This window comes from Sus scrofa, chromosome X (genome assembly GCF_054392235.1).
Source record: "Sus scrofa isolate SSC_HxYL_T2T_F1_AM1 chromosome X, Sscrofa_HxYL_maternal_Yorkshire_Landrace_v2.0, whole genome shotgun sequence".
Lineage (NCBI taxonomy): Eukaryota > Metazoa > Chordata > Mammalia > Artiodactyla > Suidae > Sus > Sus scrofa.
In genome coordinates this window covers 21,695,278-21,720,512 of record NC_139401.1, presented here as the reverse complement: position 1 = coordinate 21,720,512, position 25,235 = coordinate 21,695,278, and the positions used below count along the sequence as shown (strand labels likewise).

The 25,235-nt window shown below is 39.9% G+C and overlaps 1 protein-coding gene and 1 long non-coding RNA gene across 4 annotated transcripts in view; both read right to left on the bottom strand.

The window, feature by feature from the left end:
- MBTPS2 (membrane bound transcription factor peptidase, site 2) overlaps positions 1-25,235 on the bottom strand; it is an 82,713-nt gene that overhangs the window by 20,707 nt on the left and 36,771 nt on the right. For 2 of the 3 annotated variants that reach the window (XR_014835815.1, XR_014835816.1), the window contains exons 11-15: positions 7,762-7,998; positions 7,302-7,364; positions 7,017-7,152; positions 412-579; positions 7-108 (exon numbers count right to left, since the gene is read on the bottom strand). Coding sequence is in view for 1 of the 3 variants with exons in the window: in XM_021079698.2 (XP_020935357.1) it covers positions 24,457-24,679 (223 nt within the window). In the remaining 2 variants the exon portion in view is untranslated. Of the gene's footprint in view, positions 1-6; positions 109-411; positions 580-7,016; positions 7,153-7,301; positions 7,365-7,761; positions 7,999-21,676; positions 24,680-25,235 lie in introns of those variants that run through there. The other variant, XM_021079698.2, reaches the window with a different exon arrangement.
- On the bottom strand, positions 14,916-20,302 carry LOC146394504 (uncharacterized). The gene is made up of 2 exons (XR_014835818.1): positions 20,233-20,302; positions 14,916-17,604 (listed from the first exon to the last, which is right to left on the bottom strand). It is a non-coding gene; the product is annotated as an uncharacterized LOC146394504 (long non-coding RNA).

The following is a 25,235-nucleotide window of genomic DNA, read 5'->3' as shown; positions in this document are numbered from 1 at the left end:
ACTTACATAATGGTCGTGGTGGTTTCCACTATAGAACTGCTGCAAATCTTGAGGACTGATCTTCAGACACTGCTGGGAGGTCCTCAGTTGCCTGAGGACACCACATGGCTGAAAGGAGCAAAATGTCTCTTTATTCTTCAGTCACTCATTTCACTAGCAAAAGTTGTTTGTTTTTTTTTCCCACCAGCGTAAGTTTTGTTCAGAGTATATATCGAGTCATTTTCTTTTTAAGACAAATTCAATAAAAACCTGGGCACCTGTTTCCCTGAGCCTTTTGCCCACACAGGCTAGGTCCTTCCTACAAAATGTTCCAGTACCCCCTTAAGACTCCAAGTCTTTAGTGCAAACCAGCTCAAATAAAATTTTTAGGATCATCACTCAAACAATGAAGGTCCAAATATGAGAACTCACCAGAACAACTGAGGAGCACTGAGAAGCACTGAGAAGCTGATGGGGCTCAAGCACTCATGTTCATACTAAGTGCAGGTTCCAAGTAGACTCTGGATATCCTCTGGCAGGTGTCTCTGATATCCTGCCAGCTACACCAAGTATATGTTGATGAAAAATTAATCAGTCAATCTAAGAAATAAATGGAGGAGTTCCTGTTATGGCTCAGTGGTAACGAACGTGACTAGCATCCACGAGGATGTGGGTTCAATCTCTGGCCTCACTCAGTGGGTTAAGGATCTGGCATTGCCATGAGCTGTCATGTAGTTCGCAGATATAGTATTGCTGTAGCTGTGGTGTAGACTGGCAGCTGCAGCTTTGATTCAACCCCTAGCCTGGGAAACTCCATATGCCATGGGTTCGGTACTAAAAAGATAAAAAAAAAAGGAAAGAAAGAGATGGAAAAAAAATTGACATATTTATACCTGTCATACCTTTATCTATCTATCTAGACATATATACAGACAGGTGCAAACAGAGAACTTATAGTTACTAATATCTGGGAAGAATATTTGTAAGATTTCTCATTAGCCCACTTAGCAAATATCTTTTTTTTCCCTGCTGATGAGAAATTTCTCCCCAAAGTTTGTATTTCAGAAGATGGCTCTTGGAGTTCCCTTTGTGGCTCAGTGGTTAATGAGCCCAACTAGCATCCATGAGGGTGCAGGTTTGATCCTTGGCCTAGCTCAGTGGGTTGAGGATCTGGTGTTACTGTGAGCTGTGGTGTAGGTCGCAGACATGGCTCAGATCTCAGGTTGCTGTGGCTGTGGCAGAGGCCAGTGGCTACAGCTCCAATTAGACCTCTAGCCTGGGAACTTCCATATGCAGCAGGCGTGCCCCCCCCTTCCCTCCCCCAACCCCCGCCAAAAAAAAGGCTCTTAGGTCCTAGAGAAGATGAGGCTAGAGGCTAGAAAATCTGGATCACAAAGGCACAGATTAAAGTCAAGGCAATTCTGTTTCCAATGTCCTGATCTTTTAAAACATTTTGAGAGGAATAGGTAAAGGTTGGGGGATTGGCAAATGTCAGGGTCTGTGCAAGTTAGAAAATAATTTTCCAGATTCATAGTGAGGCAAAAAGAAAGATAAGTTTATTAAGAGATGCTGCTAGTGCAGTGGGACAATTTCCTGATAATCGGGGAGAGCTGACCCCGAGCAGGTGGTCGTGTCTGTTTTATAGACCAGGGAGAAGAAAGGTCTCAGGATACACCTGCTGACCTACTGATTAGTTTGGGGAAGTAGGGTCTTGTGATACACTTACTGGTTGGTTGAGGCATACAAGGTCCCTCTAGAGGCAGGATGAGGAGTGAGCTACATGCCTTTCTTAGTAGGGGTAGGAAGGAGTAGGACAGGTTGCTCAAGGTGGGAGAAAGGCATTACAATGAGATGGTTGGGGCAATAAGGGTCTGGTAATTCTTGTCTTGGTCAGAGGTTTTCAGTTCTAACACCTCGAAGAGGCCTTGAAGTCCCACAGCAAAGAAAAAAAAGCAGGTGGATTTTAAATTTCAGGGTTGCAGCCTGACTGATAAAGAAGTTGACCAGCTCTTCCAACTACCTTTTCTCCAACTTGCATCTTTCTCTCTGTGTACATAGTTTTAACTAAGGGGAGAAAGTACAAAAAAAATTCTTATCAGGCTCTGAATATCAGCTTTCAATTTGGCCGAATTTCTCACCATATAGTTATTCGATCCTTTCGAATATCTTGTTAGAATCCAGCTTGGATAAACAGTAAACATTTCTGGCAGTATTAAACAATCACATTAATTTTAATTTGTTTCCCCTTGGTGTTTTCAGGAAACAATTTAGCACTTTACCAAAAAAATCTCTCAGAGTTTCATCAATTCTGGGAGGTGCCCATACAGGAGCATTGGAGTTGCTGTTGAAGGCTTTTGAGGATAATCTGTTTTCCAGTGTCACAGTTGATTACAATTAAGATATCAATTTTGGGGCCAATTTTTTTTTTTTTTTTTTTTTTTTTTTTTGTCTTTTTACCTTTTCTAGGGCCGTTCCCGCGGCATATGGAAGTTCCCAGGCTAGGGGCCGAATCGGAGCTGTAGCCACCGGCCTACGCCAGAGCCACAGCAATGTGGGATCCAAGCCGCATCTGTGACCTACACCACAGCTCACAGCAACGCCGGGTCCTTAACCCACTGAGCAAGGCCAGGGATTGAACCCGCAACCTCATGGTTCCTAGTCGGATTCGTTAACCACTGCGCCACAAGGGGAACTCCCGGGCCAGTGTTTTGATAATAAACCCTAGGAGTGTAAAATGCAGGATGCCTAGATGTTGTTTTAAATATTTTTTGTGTCTTTTTTGTTTATTTGTTTATTTGTTTTTGTTTTTTGTTTTTTTTGTTGTTGTTGCCCCCATGGCATATGGAAGTTCCCAGCCAGGGATTGAATCTGAGCTGCAGGTACAACCTGTGCCATAGCTTCAGCAATACTGAATCCTTAACCCATTGCACCGCAGTGGAAACTCCATAGTTTTTTAATTAGCCTTTTGTGATGAATCTTTCAACAAAGCTATCTTGGAATTTCAAAAACTTTTGGAGGCTTCTGCATTCTATTTAAAATCAGTATTCCATTCCATTTGTTTGATTTGAGAGCCCTTGCTTTGAAGTCACTTTAAAAATAATCTTATAATCTTATTCATTTGGAACATTCCTTGTAATGGCTAGTATAATTTCCCTTAGGGCTGGCAGCAGGGTGGTAAGTTCTTGGCTGCAAATGGAGTTTAACCCGCATTTCTATTTGGCCATATGTTAGGCCTTCACCATTTCAGCTACCAAGCTAAGCTCTCAGGACACAAAACAAGCTTAGCAAGATATTACCATTAAAAAAAAATTATTACACCTCCCAGAATCACAGTTCTCAGACATAAAATAAGCAGGTGTGGTGGAAGAGTAGAATGTTCAACTATCTGGATGTAAAGGATCCCACTAGTAATTAGCCTTTATCTACAGAAAATAAGTCAAACATGTGAAGATAGGGACAGTAACAAAGAGATGTTACTGTGTCCTGGCCACAGATGGCCCAATACACACCACCAATTCCTGTGGATCCTTAGACTGGGGAGGGATTGAACCAACAAACTCAAAGCAATGGGGACTGAGGAATGATTCCAAACAAAAGGGAGAACTGCAGCTGCCACCACCGGAGTTCCAAACATGGAATCTGGGGAAGGATTCCAAACAAATGGGGGATTGCAGACTAAATTATCAGCAGTTCCTTATATGGAATCTAGGAAAAGAATCAAGGCCTGGGATATTCCATTAAAAACCTTGGGTATTGCAGTCTGAAAAGCAAGGGGCTTGGCTCTAGACAGAATTATATGCCAGCTCAGTTGAGCTCTAGGAAGAATTATTTACCAGCAAAAGATGACTTGTTATGAAAAGGAAAGCCAATTAGATTGGGAGCTTGAATGCAAAGAGAGTAGAGCTCAAATTGAGAGGAACTTACCACTGGCCCTCAGAAACAGCAAGAAAGACAGTGAACTTGAAAGAGTTTGCAGAGCACAACATTTGTGTTTCTTGTTGTCCCTGAATGCTATCATAAGTTGATTTAGATCCCACCTCTGCCACCAAATCTATGCCAGATCCTTAACCCACTGAGCGATGCCAGGGATCGAACCTGTGTCCTCATGGATGCTAGCTGATTCGTTTCTGCTGAGCCACAACAAGAACTCTAGATCTTGCTTAAGTTCAATCCCTCTTTTCTTCGATACTCCTCAGTCTTGAGGAGAAGAGGTGAGGGACAAGAAAGGGAATAAAGTTTTGGATAGAGAGGTTAATCATAAACTTGGCAAAGGGATTTAGTTTTAGGAGGACTTGGTTTCAAAATCAGCTTATACTGTATTTTAAACATCAAGGTGCTTGGTGTAGACTGGAGTTTCTTAGTATTAGACATACTGACATTTTGGACTGGATCATTCTTTGTTTTGGGGGTCTGTTCTGTGCACTGTGGGATATTTAGCAGTATTCCTGGCCTCCACCCAATAGATGCCACTGGCACCCTGCCAGTTCCCCAGTTGTGACAATCAAGACTGTCTCCAGACATTGCCAGATGGCCCCTGGGGGACATAGTCATCCCGGTTGAGAACCACTGGTTTGGTACATATGGTATATTAATTGTATATGATAAGCTCTGATTACACCCAGATGAATGACAGATGAATACTACGGAAAGCCTGGATACTAACCACCTTTAACAGATATTTTCATATTAATTTCATTTTTTCCACTTGACCTGATGCATTTTTGAGAAAAATGCATGTTTTATTTCAGCAAATACATGGAAAAGTAAAATGGACATCAAGTGCAAAGTGTAAGTGTTACAAATCTGTAAATCGAATGTGCGAGTTCCATATAAATTACTGTAAATCTAAAATGTTAATGAAGGAGTTCCTGTTATGGCCCAGTGGAAATGAATCTGACAAGTAACCATGAAGTTGTAGGTTCAATCCTTGGCCTCGCTCAGTGGGTTAAGGATCCAGCTTTGCTGTGAGCTGTGGTGTAGGCTGCAGGCACGGCTTGGATCCCGCATTGGTGTGGCTGTGGCGTAGGCCGGCAGATGTAGCTCTGATTCGACTCCTAGCCTGGCAACCTCCATATGCCGTGGGTGCAGCCCTAAAAGAAATAAAAAAATTAAAATTAAAATTAAAACGTTAATGAAGATAGCTGTCTAGCAAAATGTTGGGTAAAAACAATGGATTTGGAGTTACCGTCATGGCACAATGGAATCAGTGGTGTCTCTGCAGTGCCAGGATGAAGGTTCAGTCCCCACCTGGCACAGTGGATTAAAGGATCCGGTTTTGCCACAGCTGAGGCATAGGTCTCAACTGTGGCTCAGCTCTGATCCCTGGTCCAGGAACTCCATATGCTGCAGGGCAGGCAAAAATGGAAGGAAGGAAGGAAGGAAGGAAGGAAGGAAGAAAGAAAGGAAGGAAGAAAGAAAGAAAGGAAGGAAGGAAGAAAGAAAGAAAGGAAGGAAGGAGGAAAGGAAGAAAGAAAGAAAGGAAGGAAGGAAGAAAGGATGAAAGAAAGAAAGAAAGGAAGGAAGGAAGAAAGGACGAAAGAAAGAAAGGAAGAAAGAAAGGAAGAAAGAAGGAAAGAACGGAAGGAAGGAAGAACGAAAGAACGGAAGGAAGGAAGGAAGGAAGGAAGAAAGAAAGAAAGAAAGAAAGGAAGAAAGGATGAAAGAAAGAAAGAAAGAAAGAAAGAAAGGAAGGACGAAAGAAAGAAAGAAAGGAAGGAAGGAAGGAAGAAAGGATGAAAGAAAGAAAGAAAGAAAGGAAGAAAGAAGGAAAGAACGGAAGGAAGGAAGGAAGAAAGAAAGAAAGAAAGAAAGGAAGGAAGAAAGGATGAAAGAAAGAAAGGAAGGAAGGAAGAAAGGATGAAAGAAAGAAAGGAAGGAAGGAAGAAAGAAAGAAAAGAAAGAAAGAAAGGAAGGAAGAAAGAAAGGAAGAAAGGAAGGAAGGAAGTAAGAAAGAAAGGAAGAAAGAAAGAAAGAAAGAAAGGAAGGAAGAAAGGAAGAAAGAAAAAGAAAGAAAGAAAGGAAGGAAGAAAGGATGAAAGAAAGAAAGAAAGGAAGGAAGGACAGAAGAAAGGACGAAAGAAAGAAAGAAAGGAAGAAAGAAAGAAAGGAAGAAAGAAGGAAAGAACGGAAGGAAGGAAGGAAGGAAGGAAGAAAGAAAGAAAGAAAGAAAGAAAGAAAGAAAGAAAGAAAGAAAGAAAGAAAGAAAGAACGGAAGGAAGGAAGGAAGGAAGGAAGGAAGGAAGGAAGGAAGGAAGGAAGACCCAAAACCAAAGCAAACAAAAAACACCCCCTAAAAAACAAAAAGTAAAACAAAGGATTTGTTCATTATATATTACCTGTGAATCAAAATATTTTATCAGTAAATCTTGAAGAAAATCCTTGTCTAATTAAGATTGGCAGTCTTATCTTTGCCTTAAAATATAAACCAATTAATTTTTTTCTTCTTTTTATAGCTGCACTTGCAGCATATGGAAGTTCCCAGACTAGGGGTTGAATTGGAGCTACAGCTGAGGCCTATGTCACAGCCATAGCAGTGTGGGATCCAAGCTGCATCTGTGACCTACACCATAGCTTGTAGCAATGCTGGATCCTTAACCCACTGAGCAAGGCCTGGCATCGAATCCACATCCTTGTGGATACTAGTCAGGTTCTTTACCCACTGAGCCACAGTAACTGTGCCTATAAATTTGGCCCCCAACTTTTCTAATGTATATTTTCACTGTTGTAGTATGTCTTTCCTCACACATTATAAACAACTTTTTCTGATACTGCAATACCGGAGACATCACCAGGGCAACCCCCCAGGGCTCTGTCCTGGGAGCCTCCAGTGATCCCAGTGTTATAAGGATTTTCTCATATACTTATGCTCAATAATATGCCCTCCCAATATCTGAGAGAAAATTAGTAAATACTTGGTGTAAAATAATTTCCTCCTGGACTATATTTAAATCTCCTTGGATCAGTTAAGATGCTTTCATCTGTGAATAACAACACCCAACTAAAAGTGGCATATGTAAGAGGAAGTTTTATAGTCTTACCTCTAAGAGGTTTAAACAGTGATCATCAGTGTCATCAGTGATCCAGATTCTTTCCATCCTTGTATGTCTCTATCCTCAGCATGTTCACTTTTGCTACCACTTAATGACTGCATATGGCCTCCATAGCTTCCATAGTCTATGAAATGACAGGAAGGAAGAGGTGGGAAAGAAAGCTCTCCTCAAATATCTTGCTTTCATCAGGATGGAAAATCTTTTTAGCAGCCTCTAGAGAGAGTGCTGCTGAAATGCTCATTGACCAGACCCGGGCCATATGGCTAGCCTTACCTGCAATGAGGGTGGGAGAGGGAGTACCTGACATTTTTTAGCCTCTATTATGGGAAACAGACCCTGCCAGAAGAGAAAAGAGAGAGAGGAATATTATGGGAGAATGTTCTTCACTTTAAAAACCTATGATATTACCAAAGTTCCATGAATATTCTGCAAAGATACCTTTTCTCTATATTTCTTGTCGTGATTTGAAAATTAAAAAGGTAAGCCAATTCGGTATGAGAAGTTATTTCATACTACATAGAACAATCGCGAGTAGGTGAAAATTATAGTAGGTTGCTAAAATAAAAGTCCGCTGATTCCCCTTTAGTAAGGGAGATGCTTTAAAATCCTGTGTTTTGCCTTATTTCCAGAGTGTGCATGTTCAAAAAATGTGCTAATGGTGTTTTCACAGACATGCAAAAGGAAATCACTTAGTATGTTCAACCACTTTACTTTTTAGGTTGCATCCACTTACTTCATACCAATCACTCTGCAAAGTGCGCCAGAGGTCCTGGCTCAGAAACTCTTGAGTAAATCCCTCCAGTTGCATCTCTTCAGGATGCCCCTGCTTGAAGTAGACTCTTCAGCTTTGGCTGGTTGAAACACAGCCTTTCCTTCTGGGAGCAGGTAGGTGCCTGCTGCTTTTCAGACACACTCCTTGAATGTTCTGCTTTGGGAGTGGGACTGGTGGCATGTGGTCCAGCAGCAGCTCCTGCCAGATGAAGTGATGAAGACATGTGAGTTTCCTGGGGCTGCCCCTGACCTGGCCACATTCCCCACAGGGCTCCTGAAGCCAGGTTTGCCCTTGAAGCTCTACTGCTTCAAAGAGGTAGAGGCCTGGGCGTGCTAGTAAGAAGGGTCTCGAGAAACTTCACCTTCTGTCACTAGCGGGTGGCCAATTTAAACCTAGACCTCCAATATTTCTTGTTCCATTTCTTTTTTATTTCTTAATGTTTATAGGAACTATTTAATCAAGCATAACATAACAAGGCAAGTGGATCTCCAGCAGACTCAGATGACACCAAAGATTGATGACCAGCCAACTGAAAAGTTCACTCTTATCATAATGTGACAAGTCACTTTGATTTTTTTCTCAGAGGAGAAAAAAAAAATGACAAAACTCTCCCTCACTTCATATTGCTAAAAAAGACCTTTTATCTTCTTTAAAGAATATTGCATATATATTTTTTCACAGTGAGCAGGGAGCTGACTCTACATGCCTAAAACTCATATGCCTACCATATTTTCAACCTGGGGAAACATCTTAAGTTATGTCTGGCTCCCACTGCAATGGTAGAAAGAACAATTACGCTCATTCATCTCCCTGTGTCCAATGCCTGAGAGCAAAATGCAAGTGGAATATACAAGGATAAGAGGGGATCATTTTCTACTATAGAGCGGCCTGTATCCATCCACTTACAAGAGCTGATTGAGTATTATTATGAACGAGGCACCATGAGGTGACTTACCAAGAGTAAGTACAAGATCATACCTCTCCAGGAGTCTATAAACCAGGAAGGGCAACAAGACACATGAGGTCATAGGTGAATGTCATGAGCACAAATGTTTTTAAAACCCAAGACGGTTTAAAAACACGTGCTACAACTCATTCTATAACACTGGTGAACTGTGAAGACATTCTAAATTAAAAAATCCAATCACAGGAGTTCCCGTCGTGGCGCAGTGGTTAACGAATCCGACTAGGAACCATGAGGTTGCGGGTTCGGTCCCTGCCCTTGCTCAGTGGGTTAATGATCCGGCGTTGCCGTGAGCTGTGGTGTAGGTTGCAGACGCGGCTCGGATCCCGCGTTGCTGTGGCTCTGGCGTAGGCCGGTGGCTACAGCTCCGATTCAACCCCTAGCCTGGGAACCTCCATATGCCGCGGGAGCGGCCCAAGAAATAGCAACAACAACAACAACAACAAAAGACAAAAAAAAAAAAAAAATCCAATCACAAAAGGACAAGTATTGTATGACATACTTAGAGTAGTCAAACTCATAGAGACAGAAAGTCAAATGGTGGTTGTCAGGGGCTGGGAGGGTACAGTTTCAGTCTTGTGAGAGGAAGAGTTCTGGAGATGGAGAGTGGTGATATTTGCACAATGTACTCAATGACATTGAACTATACCCTTAAACTGTCCTTCACAGTGGCTGCACAAATTTACATTTCCATCAGTTGTGTATGAGGGTTTCCTGTTTTCCAAATGCTCACCAACATTTGTTATTTGTGGTCATTTTTTTGGGTGGGGCTGTGGCATACGGAAATTCCTGGGCCAGGGATCGAACCCGCACCACAGTAGTGACCCAAAGCTGCTGCAGTGACAATGCTGGATCCTTAACCCGCTGTATCACAAGAGAACTCCTTATGATAGCCATTCTGACCAGTGTGAGGTTGTACCTCATTTTTTTTTTTTTTGGTCTTTTTTTTTTCCTTTCCTAGGGCCGCTTCCCGCGGCAGATGGAGGTTCCCAGGCCAGGGGTCTAATCGGAGCTGTAGATCCCGGCCTACGCCAGAGCCACAGCAACGCGGGATCCAAGCTGTGTCTGCAACCTACACCACAGCTCACAGCAACACCGGATCCTTAACCCACTGAGCAAGGCCAGGGATCGAACCTGCAACCTCATGGTTCCTAATCGGATTTGTTAACCACTGCACCATGATGGGAATTCCTCACCGTGGTTTTAATTTGCATTTCTCTGACGATTAGTGATGTTGTGTATTTTTTCATGTGTCTGTTGGCCTTCATGTATGTTGCATGTCTTCTTTGGAAAAATGTCTACTTAGGTCTTCTACCCATTTTTTAATCGGGTTGTTTAGTTTTTTTTGATGTTGAATTGTATGAGCTGTTTATATGTTTTACATACAAACCCCTTATCTAGCCAAGTCATTTAACTTCATTAAATGGCCCAACCTATAAGGCAGAGGAAATGATTGTAAGAGAGAAATCAGAGAAGAAATGTATGAAATTTAGCCAATTAGCCAAATGTATGGTGTGATACAAAATAAGTTGCTATTGTGGGGGGTGATGAGGGAAGGTTTCATAAAGGCAGTAAGATTTGAACTGAAGGGGAGGGGATAACATTTATTGAGTGCCTAGGGTGGGCCTGTTTATATCACAAAATTTTTGAAGGTGTTATCCTCAAAAAGACGATATTAAGACAGATATAATTTGCCCAAACCCAAAGGTAGTTCCATCTTCCCTCATTCTTTCTATTCAGGGGAAGTCGTTAAATAAAAGGTGATGAGGAGTTCCCGCTGTGGTTCGGCAATAACGAACCTGACTAGTATCCAAGAGAACATGAATTCGATCCCTGGCCTCACTCAGTGGGTTAAGGATCCGGTATTGCCGTGGGCTGTGGTGTAGGTCGCAGATGTGGCTTGGATCCTGTGTTGCTGTGGCTGTGGTGTAGGCCAGCAGCTGCAGCTTCGATTCAACCCCTAGCCTGAGAACTTCCATATGCCACAGGTGCAGCCCTAAAAAGACAAAAAAGAGTGTTGATATTGGAAACAGATGAAAATAGAAAATAACAGTGGAGATGATCAATAAATGCAGAAGCTAGTTCTTTTCTTAAAAATAATTTTATTTTGAAATAATTTCATATAAAAGTCTCAAGATGAGTACAAAGAACTGCCTTGAACCCGTCATTCAAATTCAACAACTGTTAACATTCTGCCATATTTGCTTTATTATCTCTCGCTCTCTGAACCATTTGAGAGTACCGTGACCTTTAGTCTGTCGGAGAGAACACAACTTTTCCTCTAGCCTCTTAGTTGTTTCTTTTCTTTTCTTTAACGGCTTCATCTGTGGCATATGGAAGTTCCCAGGCCAGGGACTGAATCTGAGTCAGAGCAGTGACAATGCCAGATACTTTAAGCCACTCTGCTGGGCCAGGGATCAAATCCTCGTCTCTGCAGTGACCTGATCTGCTGCAGTCAGATTCTTTTTTTTTTTTTTTTTTTTTTTTTGGTCTTTTTGTCTTTTGTTGTTGTTGTTGTTGTTGTTGCTATTTCTTGGGCCGCTCCCGCGGCATATGGAGGTTCCCAGGCTAGGGGTCCAATCGGAGCTGTAGCCACCGGTCTACACCAGAGCCACAGCAACGCGGGATCCGAGCCGCGTCTGCAACCTACACCACAGCTCACAGCAACGCCGGATCGTTAACCCACTGAGCAAGGGCAGGGACCGAACCCGCAACCTCATGGTTCCTAGTCGGATTCGTTAACCACTGCGCCACAACAGGAACTCCTGCTGCAGTCAGATTCTTAACCCATTGTGCTACAGCAGGAACTCCTCTACCCTCTTAAGTTAATGATTTGGGGGCCTGCAAATTAAACTGAGAAAAGACATTAGCAAGAGAAAAAAAAAACCTAGATTTGATTATATATATAAATGAATGTGATTCAAGGAGGCAATTAGAATTTGGGGCTTATCTACCAACAATTAAAGGGGATGGGAAGGGGCAGAGGGGCACTTGTGGAAGAACAAATGACTTCTTAGAAGCAGGGGAGAAAGGACACTTAGGGTAAACAAACGACTTTTTGGAAAGATAAAGGGCCCTTAGGAGTATAGCTGGGATAGGATAGCTTCGTGATAGTTTGAGAAGATTAGAGGTGCGATTGATGATAACTGAATTCTTTTGGGAGGCTCTGCTTTTAGGGAGACAGAGAATTTTAGGAATTCAAATGACTTCTGCTCAAAATTATTTTTGTGCCACAATGCCTTATTCTGGACTTCTTTGACTTTTCTACTTCGACCCTGTGTTTCCCGGGAATTCAGGTAAACACAAAACATTATTGAAATTACCAAATTCAATGCTATTATCCCAGAGGAGAGCATGGTGTGCCTGTTCCTCAAGTGACTCTGCTGGCAGGTCTTATCTTGAAGTAGGGCTGGCTAAACTGCTTCTTGCAGCCATGTGAAGACTGTCTTACTCAACAAAGATTTCTAGAGGGCTACTCTGTGCCCAGTACTATTCTGGACACTTAAGACTCAAGTGATGCTTGAGGGAGAACTTCACCTGAGGTTCTCCATCAAACCCACAGATAACTACACCTGGATCTATGTCTGCTCTTTCTCCCCTCTTAGAAAGGGCAGCCTGTTGCTGCTTTACTTGTGCTCTGGATCCCATCTCCTCCCTTGATGATCTTTCTTTCTCTAGGGTTCTTCCCATTGGCACCAAAAACATGCCCATGATCTTCCCATTGCTAAAACAATGACAACAGCAATGACAAAATCTTCCCTACGCATCCTTCACCAAGTCCCATACTTTCTCCCCACCCCTTCCAAATGGAACTTCTTGAGGGCATTTTTGACACTTGGACTCTCTATCTGCACCCTCCTCCCGATCCCTGCAACTCCTGCATCCGCTACAACCTGGCTCAGCTTCCCCTGCTGCACCGGGCCTGTTCTCTCCCGCTAATCCCATGAACATTTTGCAGCCTCTCTCAGCCACGTCTCACATTACTGACTTCTTGACACAGGCTCTTCCCTACATCTCAAACTCTCACTTATGGTTTTCTTACTAATTTTTCTGAGGATCCTTCTGTTTCCTCTTCCTCGTACCCTTCTTAACCAAATGCTGGCATTCTGAGAGCTCTATTCTAGGACACCTTCTTTCTTTTTCATTCTTTTACAGTCTCTCTGGACTATCTAGCCACTCCCATGGGTTCAATTACATATTTGGCGTGCATCAGCTCATTCGTAGTATCTCCAGCTAATCTGAGTTCCAAACTTGTACATCCAATGGCTCCCTTAAAGTCCTCCCAGGTGTTCAGATTCAAGAGTTCCAAACTGAACTGCTCATTTTCTGGTATTTCCTAGCTCTGTTAATGGCACTTCCATCACTTATTTGTCCAAGCTAGAAATTTGAAGACTTCTTGGCTTCTTCCTGGAACTAAACTAAATGTAACCATCAAATACAGTGGATTTGACTTCTGAGTTGGTCCTCTTCTCTCTTTTGATCTCTCCTGCCACCATTCTATTCTATGTCATCATCATCTCTTGCTGAGATTACTGAAATAGTCTCCTAATCAAATTTTGTTTTTGGCTTTAGACTTGCTTCACTCTAATGCATGCTTTACCCTCAGCTAAGGTGGCCCATCCAAGATGCGATTCTGATGATGGCACTCTCTTGTTTGAAACTCTGAATGACATCCCCGCACCTCCGCTTTTTTGTTGTTGTTGTTGCACCTGAGGCATGTGGAAGCTCCCGGGCCAGGGATCGAACATGTGCCACAGCAGTGAGCCAGGCCACTGCATGAATAACGCTGGATTCTTAATCCACTGCAACACAAGAGAATTCCTGAGTTCCCAGTTTTGAGTAGGCTAAAGTCAATACTCTCCTTATCCTATCTATATATAAGACTTGACTTTTTTTTTTTTTTTTGGTAGAACTTACGCAGTTAGGAGATTTTATTTTTATTTTTAATTTTTTTGTCTTTTTGCCTTTTCTAGGGCCACACCCATGGCATATGGAGTTTCCCAGGCTAGGGGTCCAATCAGAGCTGTAGCTGCTGGTCTACACCACAGCCGCAGCAATGTGGGATCCAAGCCGCATCTGCGACCTACACCACAGCTCACGGCAATGCCGGATCCTTAACCCACTGAGCAAGTCCAGGGATCGAGGCCAGGGATCGAACTCGAAACCTCATGGTTCCTAGTCGGATTCGTTAACCACTGAAGCACGACGGGAACTCCCTAGGACTTAACTTCTGCTAACCGTCTTAGCTTAATCTCTTGCCACCCTATGCCTACAACGGTTGTTGGCATTCAGCATATACTTACCGTTTTAAAAGTAAATACCTTTTCCCTTTTAAAATACAAAAGAGAAAAATCATCTTACTTATTGCAGTTTCCTCAGAGCCCAGAACATAGCCTGGAACATGGTAGGTATGCAATAAATATTTCTTTCTTGCTTGTTTTTTTTTTTTTTTTTTTGTTTGTTTGTTTTTTTAATGTCCGCACCTACAGCATATGGAAGTTCCTGGGCTAGGGATTGAATCCAAGCCACAGCTACGGCAATACGGGATCCTTTAACTCACTGTGCCAGGTCCAGGATCAAACCCATGCCTCCACAGCGACCCATGCCCCTGCAGTTAAACTCCTAACCCATTGTGTCACAGTGGGAATTCCCACAATAAATTTTTTTTTCTTTTTTCTTTTTTTGCTTTTCAGGGCTGCATCCATGGCATATGGAGGTTCCCAGGCTAGGAGTCAAACTGGAGCTGTAGCTGCAGGCCTACCCCACAGCCACAGCAATAGGGGATCCATACTGCATCTATGACCTACGCCACAGCTCACGGCAACGCCGGGTCCTTAACCCACTGAGCAAGGCCAGGGATCAAAGTGGCAACCTCATGGTTCCTAGTCGGATTTGCTTCCACTGTGCTATGACAGGAACTCCAATAAATATTTCTTAAATGAAATAAAGAACACATGTATCAGTTCCTATGACTGCAGAATAGGGATGAGCAAGAAAAATGGAACACTTTTAATCCAATAAGCATCTCTTAGAGTAGCATACTTATAAGAGTCATACTCAAAACATGGCAAGCTAAAAAACCAACTACCATTATCTCAGAATTCTGAAAAACATTTTAAATGGGTGAAAAAAGCACACCCAACCAACTTGCTTTAAACCGAGCATTTATTATGAATAGAAAAAGTTAAATTTTTACAAGTAATAAAACACAAATGCATAGTATCCTAACCTCTTATTTTTATGATTTTAAATTATGACTAAAATTAGTGCATATATTTGAACAAGTTATCAAGAAATGCAGTATTCCATACTTAATCATTATGTAATGAAAACAGATGAAGATACTTACTTTAAAATCAGGACCTCTATTCCAAAAACAGATTTTTTTTTACCTTTGAAGACTAATATTTAAAATTCCACAGAGAGAAGAATTGAAGTTTGAAAATTTAAGAAGCAAAAAAAAAAAATTTAATTTAGAAGTTGATGAAAATAGTAACTTTAGATAATGACATATATTAAAGATGATCTCTAGATTGTTAATCTATATTATTTAGGAATGAGAAACGCTATTTCAATACAAATAAAAACACCTTAAGGAAAATAAATTATTCAAGTACTCTATTAAATTAAAACAGATGAGATATACTTGACTGAATTGAAAAAAGGAAAATAGTTTCCTCATACAAATAAGAATGATTTATCAAATTAGAGATAATTTCACTTATATCTAATCTCTCCAAAGGATATAAATTTATGCCTCTTTCTGGCTGGTATGAAATACCTCAACACTAAACCATTTCCTTTGAGACGACTGGTTAAGCATTTGGGAAAAACAAAACACAGGTTATATCCCTACCTTGCACCAATATCAAAATACACTGCATGTGGATTAACAATATGAAGCTTTGAAAAATGAAATCATAAGATAATTATAAGAAAATGTTTGTGAATATTTACAAAATCTTGAGGAAACTTTCAAAACATATCATCAAAGGTGGAAACCCACAAGGTAAAGATGGACAGACGATGATATATGAAAACATAAACATTATACTTAAAATTTTAATATATTCACATGTAACAAATCAAAGAGTGGAGCTGAGCTGATGAGGAAAAGCAGTTAAGACGACAATAGTCACTGCAATGAACAATGGACAAAGGATGGGGATAAACAAAAAGAACTCAACGGGGAGTTCCCATTGCAGCTCAGCAGAAACAAATCTGACTAGCATCCATGAGGACACAGGTTCAATCCCTGGCCTCGCTCAGTGGGTTAAGGATCTGGTGTTGCTGTGAGCTGTGGTGTAGGTTGCAGATGCAGCTCAGATCTGGTGTTGCTGTGGTGTAGGCCGGCAGCTACAGCTCAGATTCAGTCCCTAGCCTGGGAACCTCCACATGCTGTGAGTGTGGCCCTAAAGAGACAAAAGGAAAAAAAAACCTCAATGGACAGTAAATACATTTTAAGATGTTCAACCTCTTTTTCAATCAAAGAAATGCAACTTAAAATGCGATACCATTTTTCCTTATCCAATTAACAGAAAAAAATGTAAATGCCACAAGGCAGTATGTATATACAAAACGTTCACTGTAAACCAACTATAATGGAAAAAATAACAATCATTAAAAAAAAAGGGTTATTGAATACCTATTATATGCCAGGTACTAAGAATAAATTGAATAAAAATGTACACAAGTAAAAAACTTTAATTTCAATACAGCAATTTTTCTTTTAACATTATCTTAGTTTCTAGAATTATCCAAAATTATAGATATGCAAAAAGATCTAGTTATAAGACTATTTCTCACAGCTTTGTTTATATTGCAAAGTTGGAAATAATAGAGATTGATTTAATTTAACACTGCAATATTATATGGCCATTAAAATAACACTAGAATATTAATAACATTGAAAAATGCTTGTAATATGTTGTCGAGTTTAAAAAGCAGCTTACTAATTATCTATAATATAATCCTATTTTTTTCAAGGAATTACAATTTACTTTCATTTAGTATATTTTCTATAATGTACTTGTATTTCTTTTCTAGTAAGAAATAAACTGTTTTTCTATTAAGGCCAAAAATATTACATTATCTATCTCTTTCTGCTTCAATCCTATATTCCCCAAGTAAACTCCTGATTACCAACCTCTTTTTTCCCAGGTATTTCCATAACAGAAGAGGGAATACCCTGAATTGGAGAAGTGAACATTCATGTAAGTTGGTAAATGCTACCTCTCTCACTGTAGATTTCTGGTGATACATAAAGCCTAGGAAGAAAATTAGAAGCCATTAAAGGATGGAAACATGAGTTCCTTGCAGTGCAGGGGGTTGAAATCCCGAGGTGTTGTCAATGTAGCGACCGACTGGGCTTGCTGCTGTGGCACAGGCTCAATCTCTGAGGGAACTTCCGCATGCCACAGGCATGGCCAAAGGAAAAAAAAAAAGGGTGGAAACAAAGTGGTTGAACATGAAGAAAAGAATGCTTGGAAAGTACGGAAGTCAGGGATCTGTAAAAGAAACTAAGGTATGGTTCAATATGTTTGCAAACTAATTGTGAAAAGATGAGTCCTGAATGATGATGATAAGTAAGGTGATAATCACTGAACGGAAATGTGTGCAAAGGATGTGGATAAAAAATCTGCAAAAGAACAGACATTAAGAAAGAAGTTTAGCCTCCTTTCTAGCTAAAAAAAAGCAATGAAAAGTTATTTTTAAAAAGGCTTACCTCAAAATGCAATATCCCAGACTGTGTATAGCTTTCTATTACTGTCTGATTTAGTCCTCTTGAGTTAAATCTACTTCAATTCTCTCCTGATATTGGTTTATCACAGTGCCACCTTCTGAGTTAAGACAGTTTGGGTAACACCAGATGTAAATGGCCATGTTACTATTAATGAATACATATAAGAACACAAGCTATTTTGATGTTTCAGTGAGCCAAATCCTTAGCCAACATCTTAAATATGATTTTAAGTCCAATTTGATTGGCAGAAGAAGTGTTTAAAAGGGTCAAGGCCTGGGGAGATATTCTGGATAATCAGAGCTAGCCCAAAGTTACTGGAAGTCAAAAAGCCCCACTGAAAGGAGGCAAGATCTAATACCAGTGTAGACTGAGATATGAGTGCAAATTTATGTCATAATTCTGCATTCTGAATATAGTTTAAACATATAATAGCAACACAAGCATGTCAGGCATCATATTAACTTTAGGTAAACTAACAATCTTATAAAGGAAAATACTTTTATATCTATTTTAAAGATAGTTCATTTTTTGTTTTTGTTTTTGTTTTTGCTTTTTATGGCTGCACCCATGGCATACGGAAGTTCCCAGGCTAGGGGTCTAATCGGAGCTGCAGCTGCAGGCCTATGCCACAGCCACATCAACCTAGGATCCGAGCCACATCTGTGACCTACACCACAACTCATGGCAATGCCAGATCCTTAACCCACTGAGCAAGGCCAGGGATGGAACCCACATCCTCATACTAGTTGGGTTTGTTAACTGCTGAGCCACAAAGGGAACTCCAAAAGAGTTCATTTTATATAGAAAAATAAACCTCAATTTCCTACCTCACACCATATATTTTAGAAATTAAAGATCACACTGTGAAAATACAACTCTAAAGTAAAGAGAAGAAAGTATAAGGTATTATTGTGACTTTGGGACAGGATAGAACTTTTTAAGTAAGACTCATAAAATACAAACAACGAATCAAGAAATTAATAGATTTGACTATATCAAACTAAGGATCCTTGCTCCAGAAGGGACCTCAAACATAAATATTTACAGATAGGTGATAGACCAGGAAAAATTATTTGCAACATGTAAAAGAGACAAGAGATTGCTATCTAGAACATGGATTGTTGTGTAAATAGAAAGTAAATATTTTAGGTTTTGTGGGTCATATGTTCTCTGTTGCAACTGTTGAACGCTGCTGTCGTAGCATGAAAGCAACCATGGACAATACATAAATGAAGTGAATAATGGTTGTGTGTCTGTAAAAACTTATTTATAAAAATACATGGTAAGCAGGATTTGGCCTTCAAGCTGTAATTTGTCGATCCCTATTCCTATGGATCAACAAGAAAAATTTAGGACACTTGATGGAAAATGGAACAAAGGATATCAATAAGCAATTGGCAGAATGAAAAATCCAAATGGCTAAACAAATATATGGATGTACAATCTTATTAGTAATATGAGAAATGCAAATTTAAGGATATGCCCTTTTGCACCTAAGGGATTTGTCAGAACATGGAAGTCAGATAATTTAGGTAAAGGTAAGGTTGTGGGGGAACGTGAAACCCTCATGCTTTGCCGATTAATGTCAGTTATAGAAAGCCATTTCTGGAGAGCAATTCAGAAGTGTTAAGTGAAATTACTGCAACCTTTTAACAGTATACTTACTTTTTTTTTTTTTTTGTCTTTTTGTCTCTTTAGGGCTGCACCCACGGCATATGGAGGTTCCCAGGCTAGGGGTCTAATTGGAGCTGTAGCCACTGGCCTACACCACAGCCACAGCAACATGGGATCCGAGCCACGTCTGCAACCTACACCTCAGCTCATGGCAATGCCAGATCCTTAACCCACTGAGTGAGGCCAGGGATTGAACCCATGTCCTCATGGATGCTAGTCAGGTTCGTTTACCACTGAGCCATGATAGGAACTCCCTACATACAATATTTTGTAATTAGAGATAATATACATTATCTTTATTTCACTATGGATCCAAAAACACAAACATAGACTGTCACTTAGTCTCTAGACCAGCTGTTATAAACTACTTTCTACAAACATGTTTTAGACATGAAGAAAAACTTAATATTATTTAACGTTTAATTACTGTTTACAGTTTCGTATCTTTAAGAGAACTGGCTTTATGGGAGTTCCCGTCGTGGCTCAGCAGTTAACAAATCTGACTAGGAACCATGAGGTTGTAGGTTCGATCCCTGGCCTCCCTCAGTGGGTTAAGGGTCTGGTGTTGCCATGAGCTATGGTGTAGGTTGCAGACGCGGCTCGGATCCCATATTGCTGTGGCTGTGGTGTAGGCCAGTGGCTACAACTCCAATTAGTCCCCTAGCCTGAGAACCTCCATATGCCTTGGGTGTGGCCCCAGAAAAAACAAAAAAGGCCAAAAAAAAATATATATATATATATAGAACTGGCTTTATGATGCCTGATTAATGGGATGTAAAATCCACATGAATTTAAGATGAAGTGAGACTTATTTATTTTTTTGGCCGCTTCATGGCACATGGTGTTCCTAGGCCAGAGGTCAGATTTGAGGCACAGCTGTGATCTGCCAGTTGCAACTTACGTCACAACTGCAGCAAAGCCAGATCCTTTAATCCACTGTGCTGGGGTGGGGATTGAACCTGTGCCCTGGTGCTGCAGAGATGCCACTGATCCCACTGTGCCAGAGAGAACTCCTGAGATTTAATTTTATAGGAGGACGGAGAGACAATACCTGGTTCTACTCTTTGATACTTCTGGATTTTCCCTCCTCCACAGTGTCAGAAGCACTTGAGTAAAGAAGTCTGAGAAGCATTCAGATAATAAGAAGGAACAATTATTAAATATCCATCAATCTTTAGCTAAAAAAACACTAAGATATAAGAGTGTTTTTTTCTTTCTTTAATGGGAAATCAAATTACATTATACAACCTGCTTGGTAATTAGAACTGCAACTTCCTTTAGCTCTTTTTTCTATCTCCACCCTGAATATAACCTACTGTAGCAATAGTTCTGAAATAGAGGCATTCCCCTCATTGAATTCATTTTCCATGGTCTGATAAAATGTAAAATGGATTATGCAAATTCATATGGCCTAAGCAACAAGAGTAGCCTGCAAATTCACTGATTAAAAAGGCTTATTTTTTCAATGAAGTATATCCTCATGTTTTACCTTAAAAATAAATTTCTGGAGTTCCATGGTGGCTCAGCAGGTCTAGTGTTGCTACTTCTGTGGTTTGGGTCACTGCTGTGGTCTGGGTTCAACTCCTGGCCCAAGAATTTCCACATTCTGCAGGCGTGGTCAAAAAAAATTTTTTTTTGGTACTCGACTCTTTTCCAATGCTGAAAACCACTCCAGAGTTAAAATAGCTGTGAAATAACTGAAACAGTTTTTTTCTTCCTTTTATCACATGTTGATGTACTTAAAAGGCTATACTAAAGCATAGGTATACTACTGTTTGATGAGTAATTAAAAGAAAATTAGATTATATTGAATCATATACTTTAAACAGGTGAACTTTATGGTATTATATCTCAATAAAGCTGAGAGATAATCAGTCATCTAGTCTTGTGGCTCTTAACAGTAGTGTAATGAGATCAGAAGCAAAGAGGAGGTGTGAAATGGAGCTAGCCAATCAGCAATTGGGCTAAATTCCCAGCCTATTTTATCTGGCCTTAGTAACCAAGAAAGGAGAGGAAGAGGGGGAGGGAGAGAGAAGGAGAGAGAGAGAAAGAAAGTGTGTGTATGTCTGTGTGTGTGTGTGTGTGTGTGTGTGTTAGGGAAGTTGGCTCTGTCGACAAAGGAGGAAGCACTAAGGCAAAAGGTGAAGAAGAACCTCATGTCATAGGTGAAATTTTCATATATTCCTAAAAACACAGACTAAGGGAAGACTTCTGTCAGACACCAATGAAATGAAACATGATGGTCCTCTTTCCTCATCCATGAACAGGCCATTTTCAAAACAGTAGTGAGGGCACAGGAATTTCATTTAAAAATACTTTTCTGTGGCCTGCCAACAACTTTCACATACAGAATGCTTGAGTGAAAACTGAAGGCTGCTTTTAGAATCACGAATTTAAAAACATCTAAGATTGTACTCTACGTAAAGGGAACAATTTTGACAGAGAGGAATACAAATTAAAAAAAAAAGACAACACATAGATGATAAAACATGGAATGCTGGTACACATTTATTCTTTTATTGCTAAACATCAAATGCCAGCAACTATGATATCTTCAAGTTAAAGCCTAAGAATGAATTACATCTCAGTTGAAAGATTTATAGAAAAAAAACACCTGTGCACCATTAGTATGTGGACATTCAATAAATAACCACAGGACAAACTGATGACTGAGAGCCACATATCCATGAAGCATGTTTACACGTTACCATTAGAACAGATAATGACCTATAAGGGCGATTATCAAAAGGTCAAGTTTAACCTGCATGTCTTTTCAAACTGAGATGCTGAAAAGAATATATACATTCTTACAGACTGTAAGTGATTAAAAACATCTCTCACAAATGTAAACAATGCAGTTGGAACACTGAAAGTTTTACTGTTGAACAATGTGACAACACAGAACATTTTCTTCAAATCCTCAGAATAATTCATTTTTCTAATTGCTCTTCAAAAACCAAAATGGATTATTTTCATCAAGATGATAACATACCAGGGACACAAAAGACCTTCCAAGTTATTATTTTTTATGCTGACATATATTTACAGTAAATACTCAATAACACCTTTTTACAGCTTACTTAAATAGAAACATGCTTTTCTAACCCATAAATAACACTAATCATTATCCATTCGACCACATTTATTAAGTACTTTTGATGTCTCATGCACTGTGCCTGGGATGCAAACATGAGAATGACACAATCCTTGCTCTAGAAGTGCCCACAGTCAAGCTGAAGAGAAATGTTTCCTTTCTTAAACAATGAGGCCATTTTTGTAAAAATGGGACTATCTGCTCAATATCCTAACAGAGCATTCCCAAATCCTGACCCTATGGAGCAAAAGACCAAGGTGTTTAAAAGCTGTAAGAAAATGAGGTGTTTGGGGTTATTTTTCTATTCAGAAAATGAAGTTAACAGCTAAGATTTCATCTACTAAAATTTTTCCTCAGTTAAAAAAAAAAAACAACACAGCAAACCCTCAACTACGATAAAAAATTTTTAAAAAAGAAAAAAAAAAACCTGCACATATACAGCATTTCTATTCTGCTTTGTTAATGTAATCAAATTAATTAGGTAAGTATTTCATAGTATTCCCCAAGCTTTACTACCTGAACAGGTCTGAGCATTACTCTGCTAATTAATATACTTTAATCCTGGAATACTGTCTGCCTAAAAATAGAACAAATGCCTTTTTCCTAGGATAAACCAGTAATTCGTATGGTTTTAAGTAGTGGCAATAACTGATGACCTCAAGTTACTTAAAAAAAGTTAAATTATATTCAATATATAATTTCTGTTTAAGAAGGCAGGCAGATTTATAATACAATCTAAACTTCCTTAAAAATGACTACAAAGTTCTAGTGCCTAAAGAGCAACTCGGTGACTCAAAGAGGTGAACCCCATGAATACCTCACTTAGTGAAAGAGTTGGATACAAGACTGTTAAAGTTCTTGAGTACATGAGAGAAGCACGTATTTTTCATCAAACAAACAGCATGCTCATATACTTCCTAAGACCAATAGTTTCACACTGGCCTATTGAGTTCCTGGATCACCCATGGTTGCATCTCCTGTCTCAAAGATCTCAAACTAGGCAGGGCTCTTTTGGGCTCAAGAGCCAGTTTCCAGGCTCTGGCAAATCCACGTGTAGCCATTCTCACTGTACTATCAAGTCTTTCACGGATGCACAGAGGTAGCTTAGAGGAAAGATGGAAAACAAGGACTATGTATTTAATTACCCAACAAAGAGAAACATGGGAGCCACTGATGAGGACAGAGTATAGTTCAGGGCTTAAGGTAGTTGCTTCCTGAAGACAGAACCCAGGAGCTAGGCCCCAGTTAGCCCCAGCAGCACAAAAAAACCCTGCACATATACAGCATTTCTATTCTCCTACCCCGGAAGCGTTCCAAGCTTTACAGCTCTGTAGAGAATGGTAACCAGGACTGCAGAAGGTCCTGCCATCTGCCTTGTGATTTGCCACAAGACGCACCTGGCTCAGCTCTAAGGCTCACCCCTAAGTGCCTCAGCTCACATGCTGCAGATGGGAGATGGTTCCCGCAGCTCACTGTGAATGTCAAGGCTAGTGCTGCTTTATGAGAGTACAGGGACATATTATCAAAGGGGCAACTCTTGTTGGGCAAAACATGTTTCACAATATTATAGACTGTACTTCCTATTTGTTCATGTATTTGGCATCGTTTGACAAAGATTTTCCCTTTCCTATCAGCAGATTCTTTTACGGAATTTTATTAATTTAATTGTAATCTCAGTTGTCAAGAGTACAAAATAATACAATATTTAATTTTAAAATACTTCTCAAACAAGACAAAAGGACAAGAGATATAGGCCAAGAAAATGCTCACCCTTCTATTTGGCCAAAGTCTGGTCTCCTTCAAATCTGGATTAATGATACTTTTTCAAGAAGTTTTTCCTAATTAATCCCACCCAATTCTGTTTTCCTTTATATTATTTCAACATGACATACAGTCACATAAAAATGGTTTAACATGAATCTGCACTGGTTTAGAAATTGTTCCACAAGCATCTGTCTGAAGTTTGTAGGTTTGGTCATTAAAACTAGAAGGTAATCAGGGACTATGCCTGTCATTTCTTCTGTTTATTCCTCATCCCAGAGTTTGGATACTCTGGAAAAAGGAAGAACTTAAGTTCTTGGCTAAAATGTAATTTTAAGGAAACACTTTATATTTCATACCAAGTAAGGTTTTCAACATTGTATATTGTAGCTCAGAGATTCTATCAAATGAGAGCAAATATTACCGGGCTGTAACCATCCAGAGTCCCAGGGTCACATTGGCAGCCAAAAGTACACTGCCACCAAGCAAGATGAAAAATCCTATCAGATCTTTGACGTCATTGTCTCCAATTACTGAGGTAAGAGTAGCATCTAGGAAAGAGTTTAAAATCCACTGTCCGTCCAAAGCAAAGCAGGGCACTGCATTAACAATAGCCAGAGCTCCTGAGAGGGAAATCAGGTACCTGGTTAAAGTCAGTCAAGGAGCCTACAGCGAGGTCTGTATGCAAGCACATTTCTTGGGAATCAGAAGCAGGTATTTTACTAGGACTGGATTTGTGATTATAGGTGACTTCCCTCCTTTCTTTAAATCTCTGTCCACTAGTAAAGGTAATTCCTTCTTAGATTTCTACTATTTAAAACAAATGGCTTATTTTGAAGTTCAAAAATCTTGACTAGAAAAATGAAAGCCAACCGTTTGCAAACTGTGGCAATCTATAATGAACTCCTAGGAAGACGAACTTTTTCCAACCCTTTAATGATACAATAAGGGAAAGGAAAATGGAAGGACTGAGACATAAGGGAAAACTACTTTTTGATCCTTACAAAGTATACTTACATTAGATTTATAAAGATCTGGCTCCTCGAACACTACTTTACTATCACCTGTAAGGTCATAGTATAAATACCTCTGAGACAAAGCTGTAGTCAAGAAGGTACAATCTTGACTGAACACAGTTTTTAGCAACTCATTTGTTACTAATTTGCTCATTTGTTTTCCATCTCATTTTTCTGCAAATC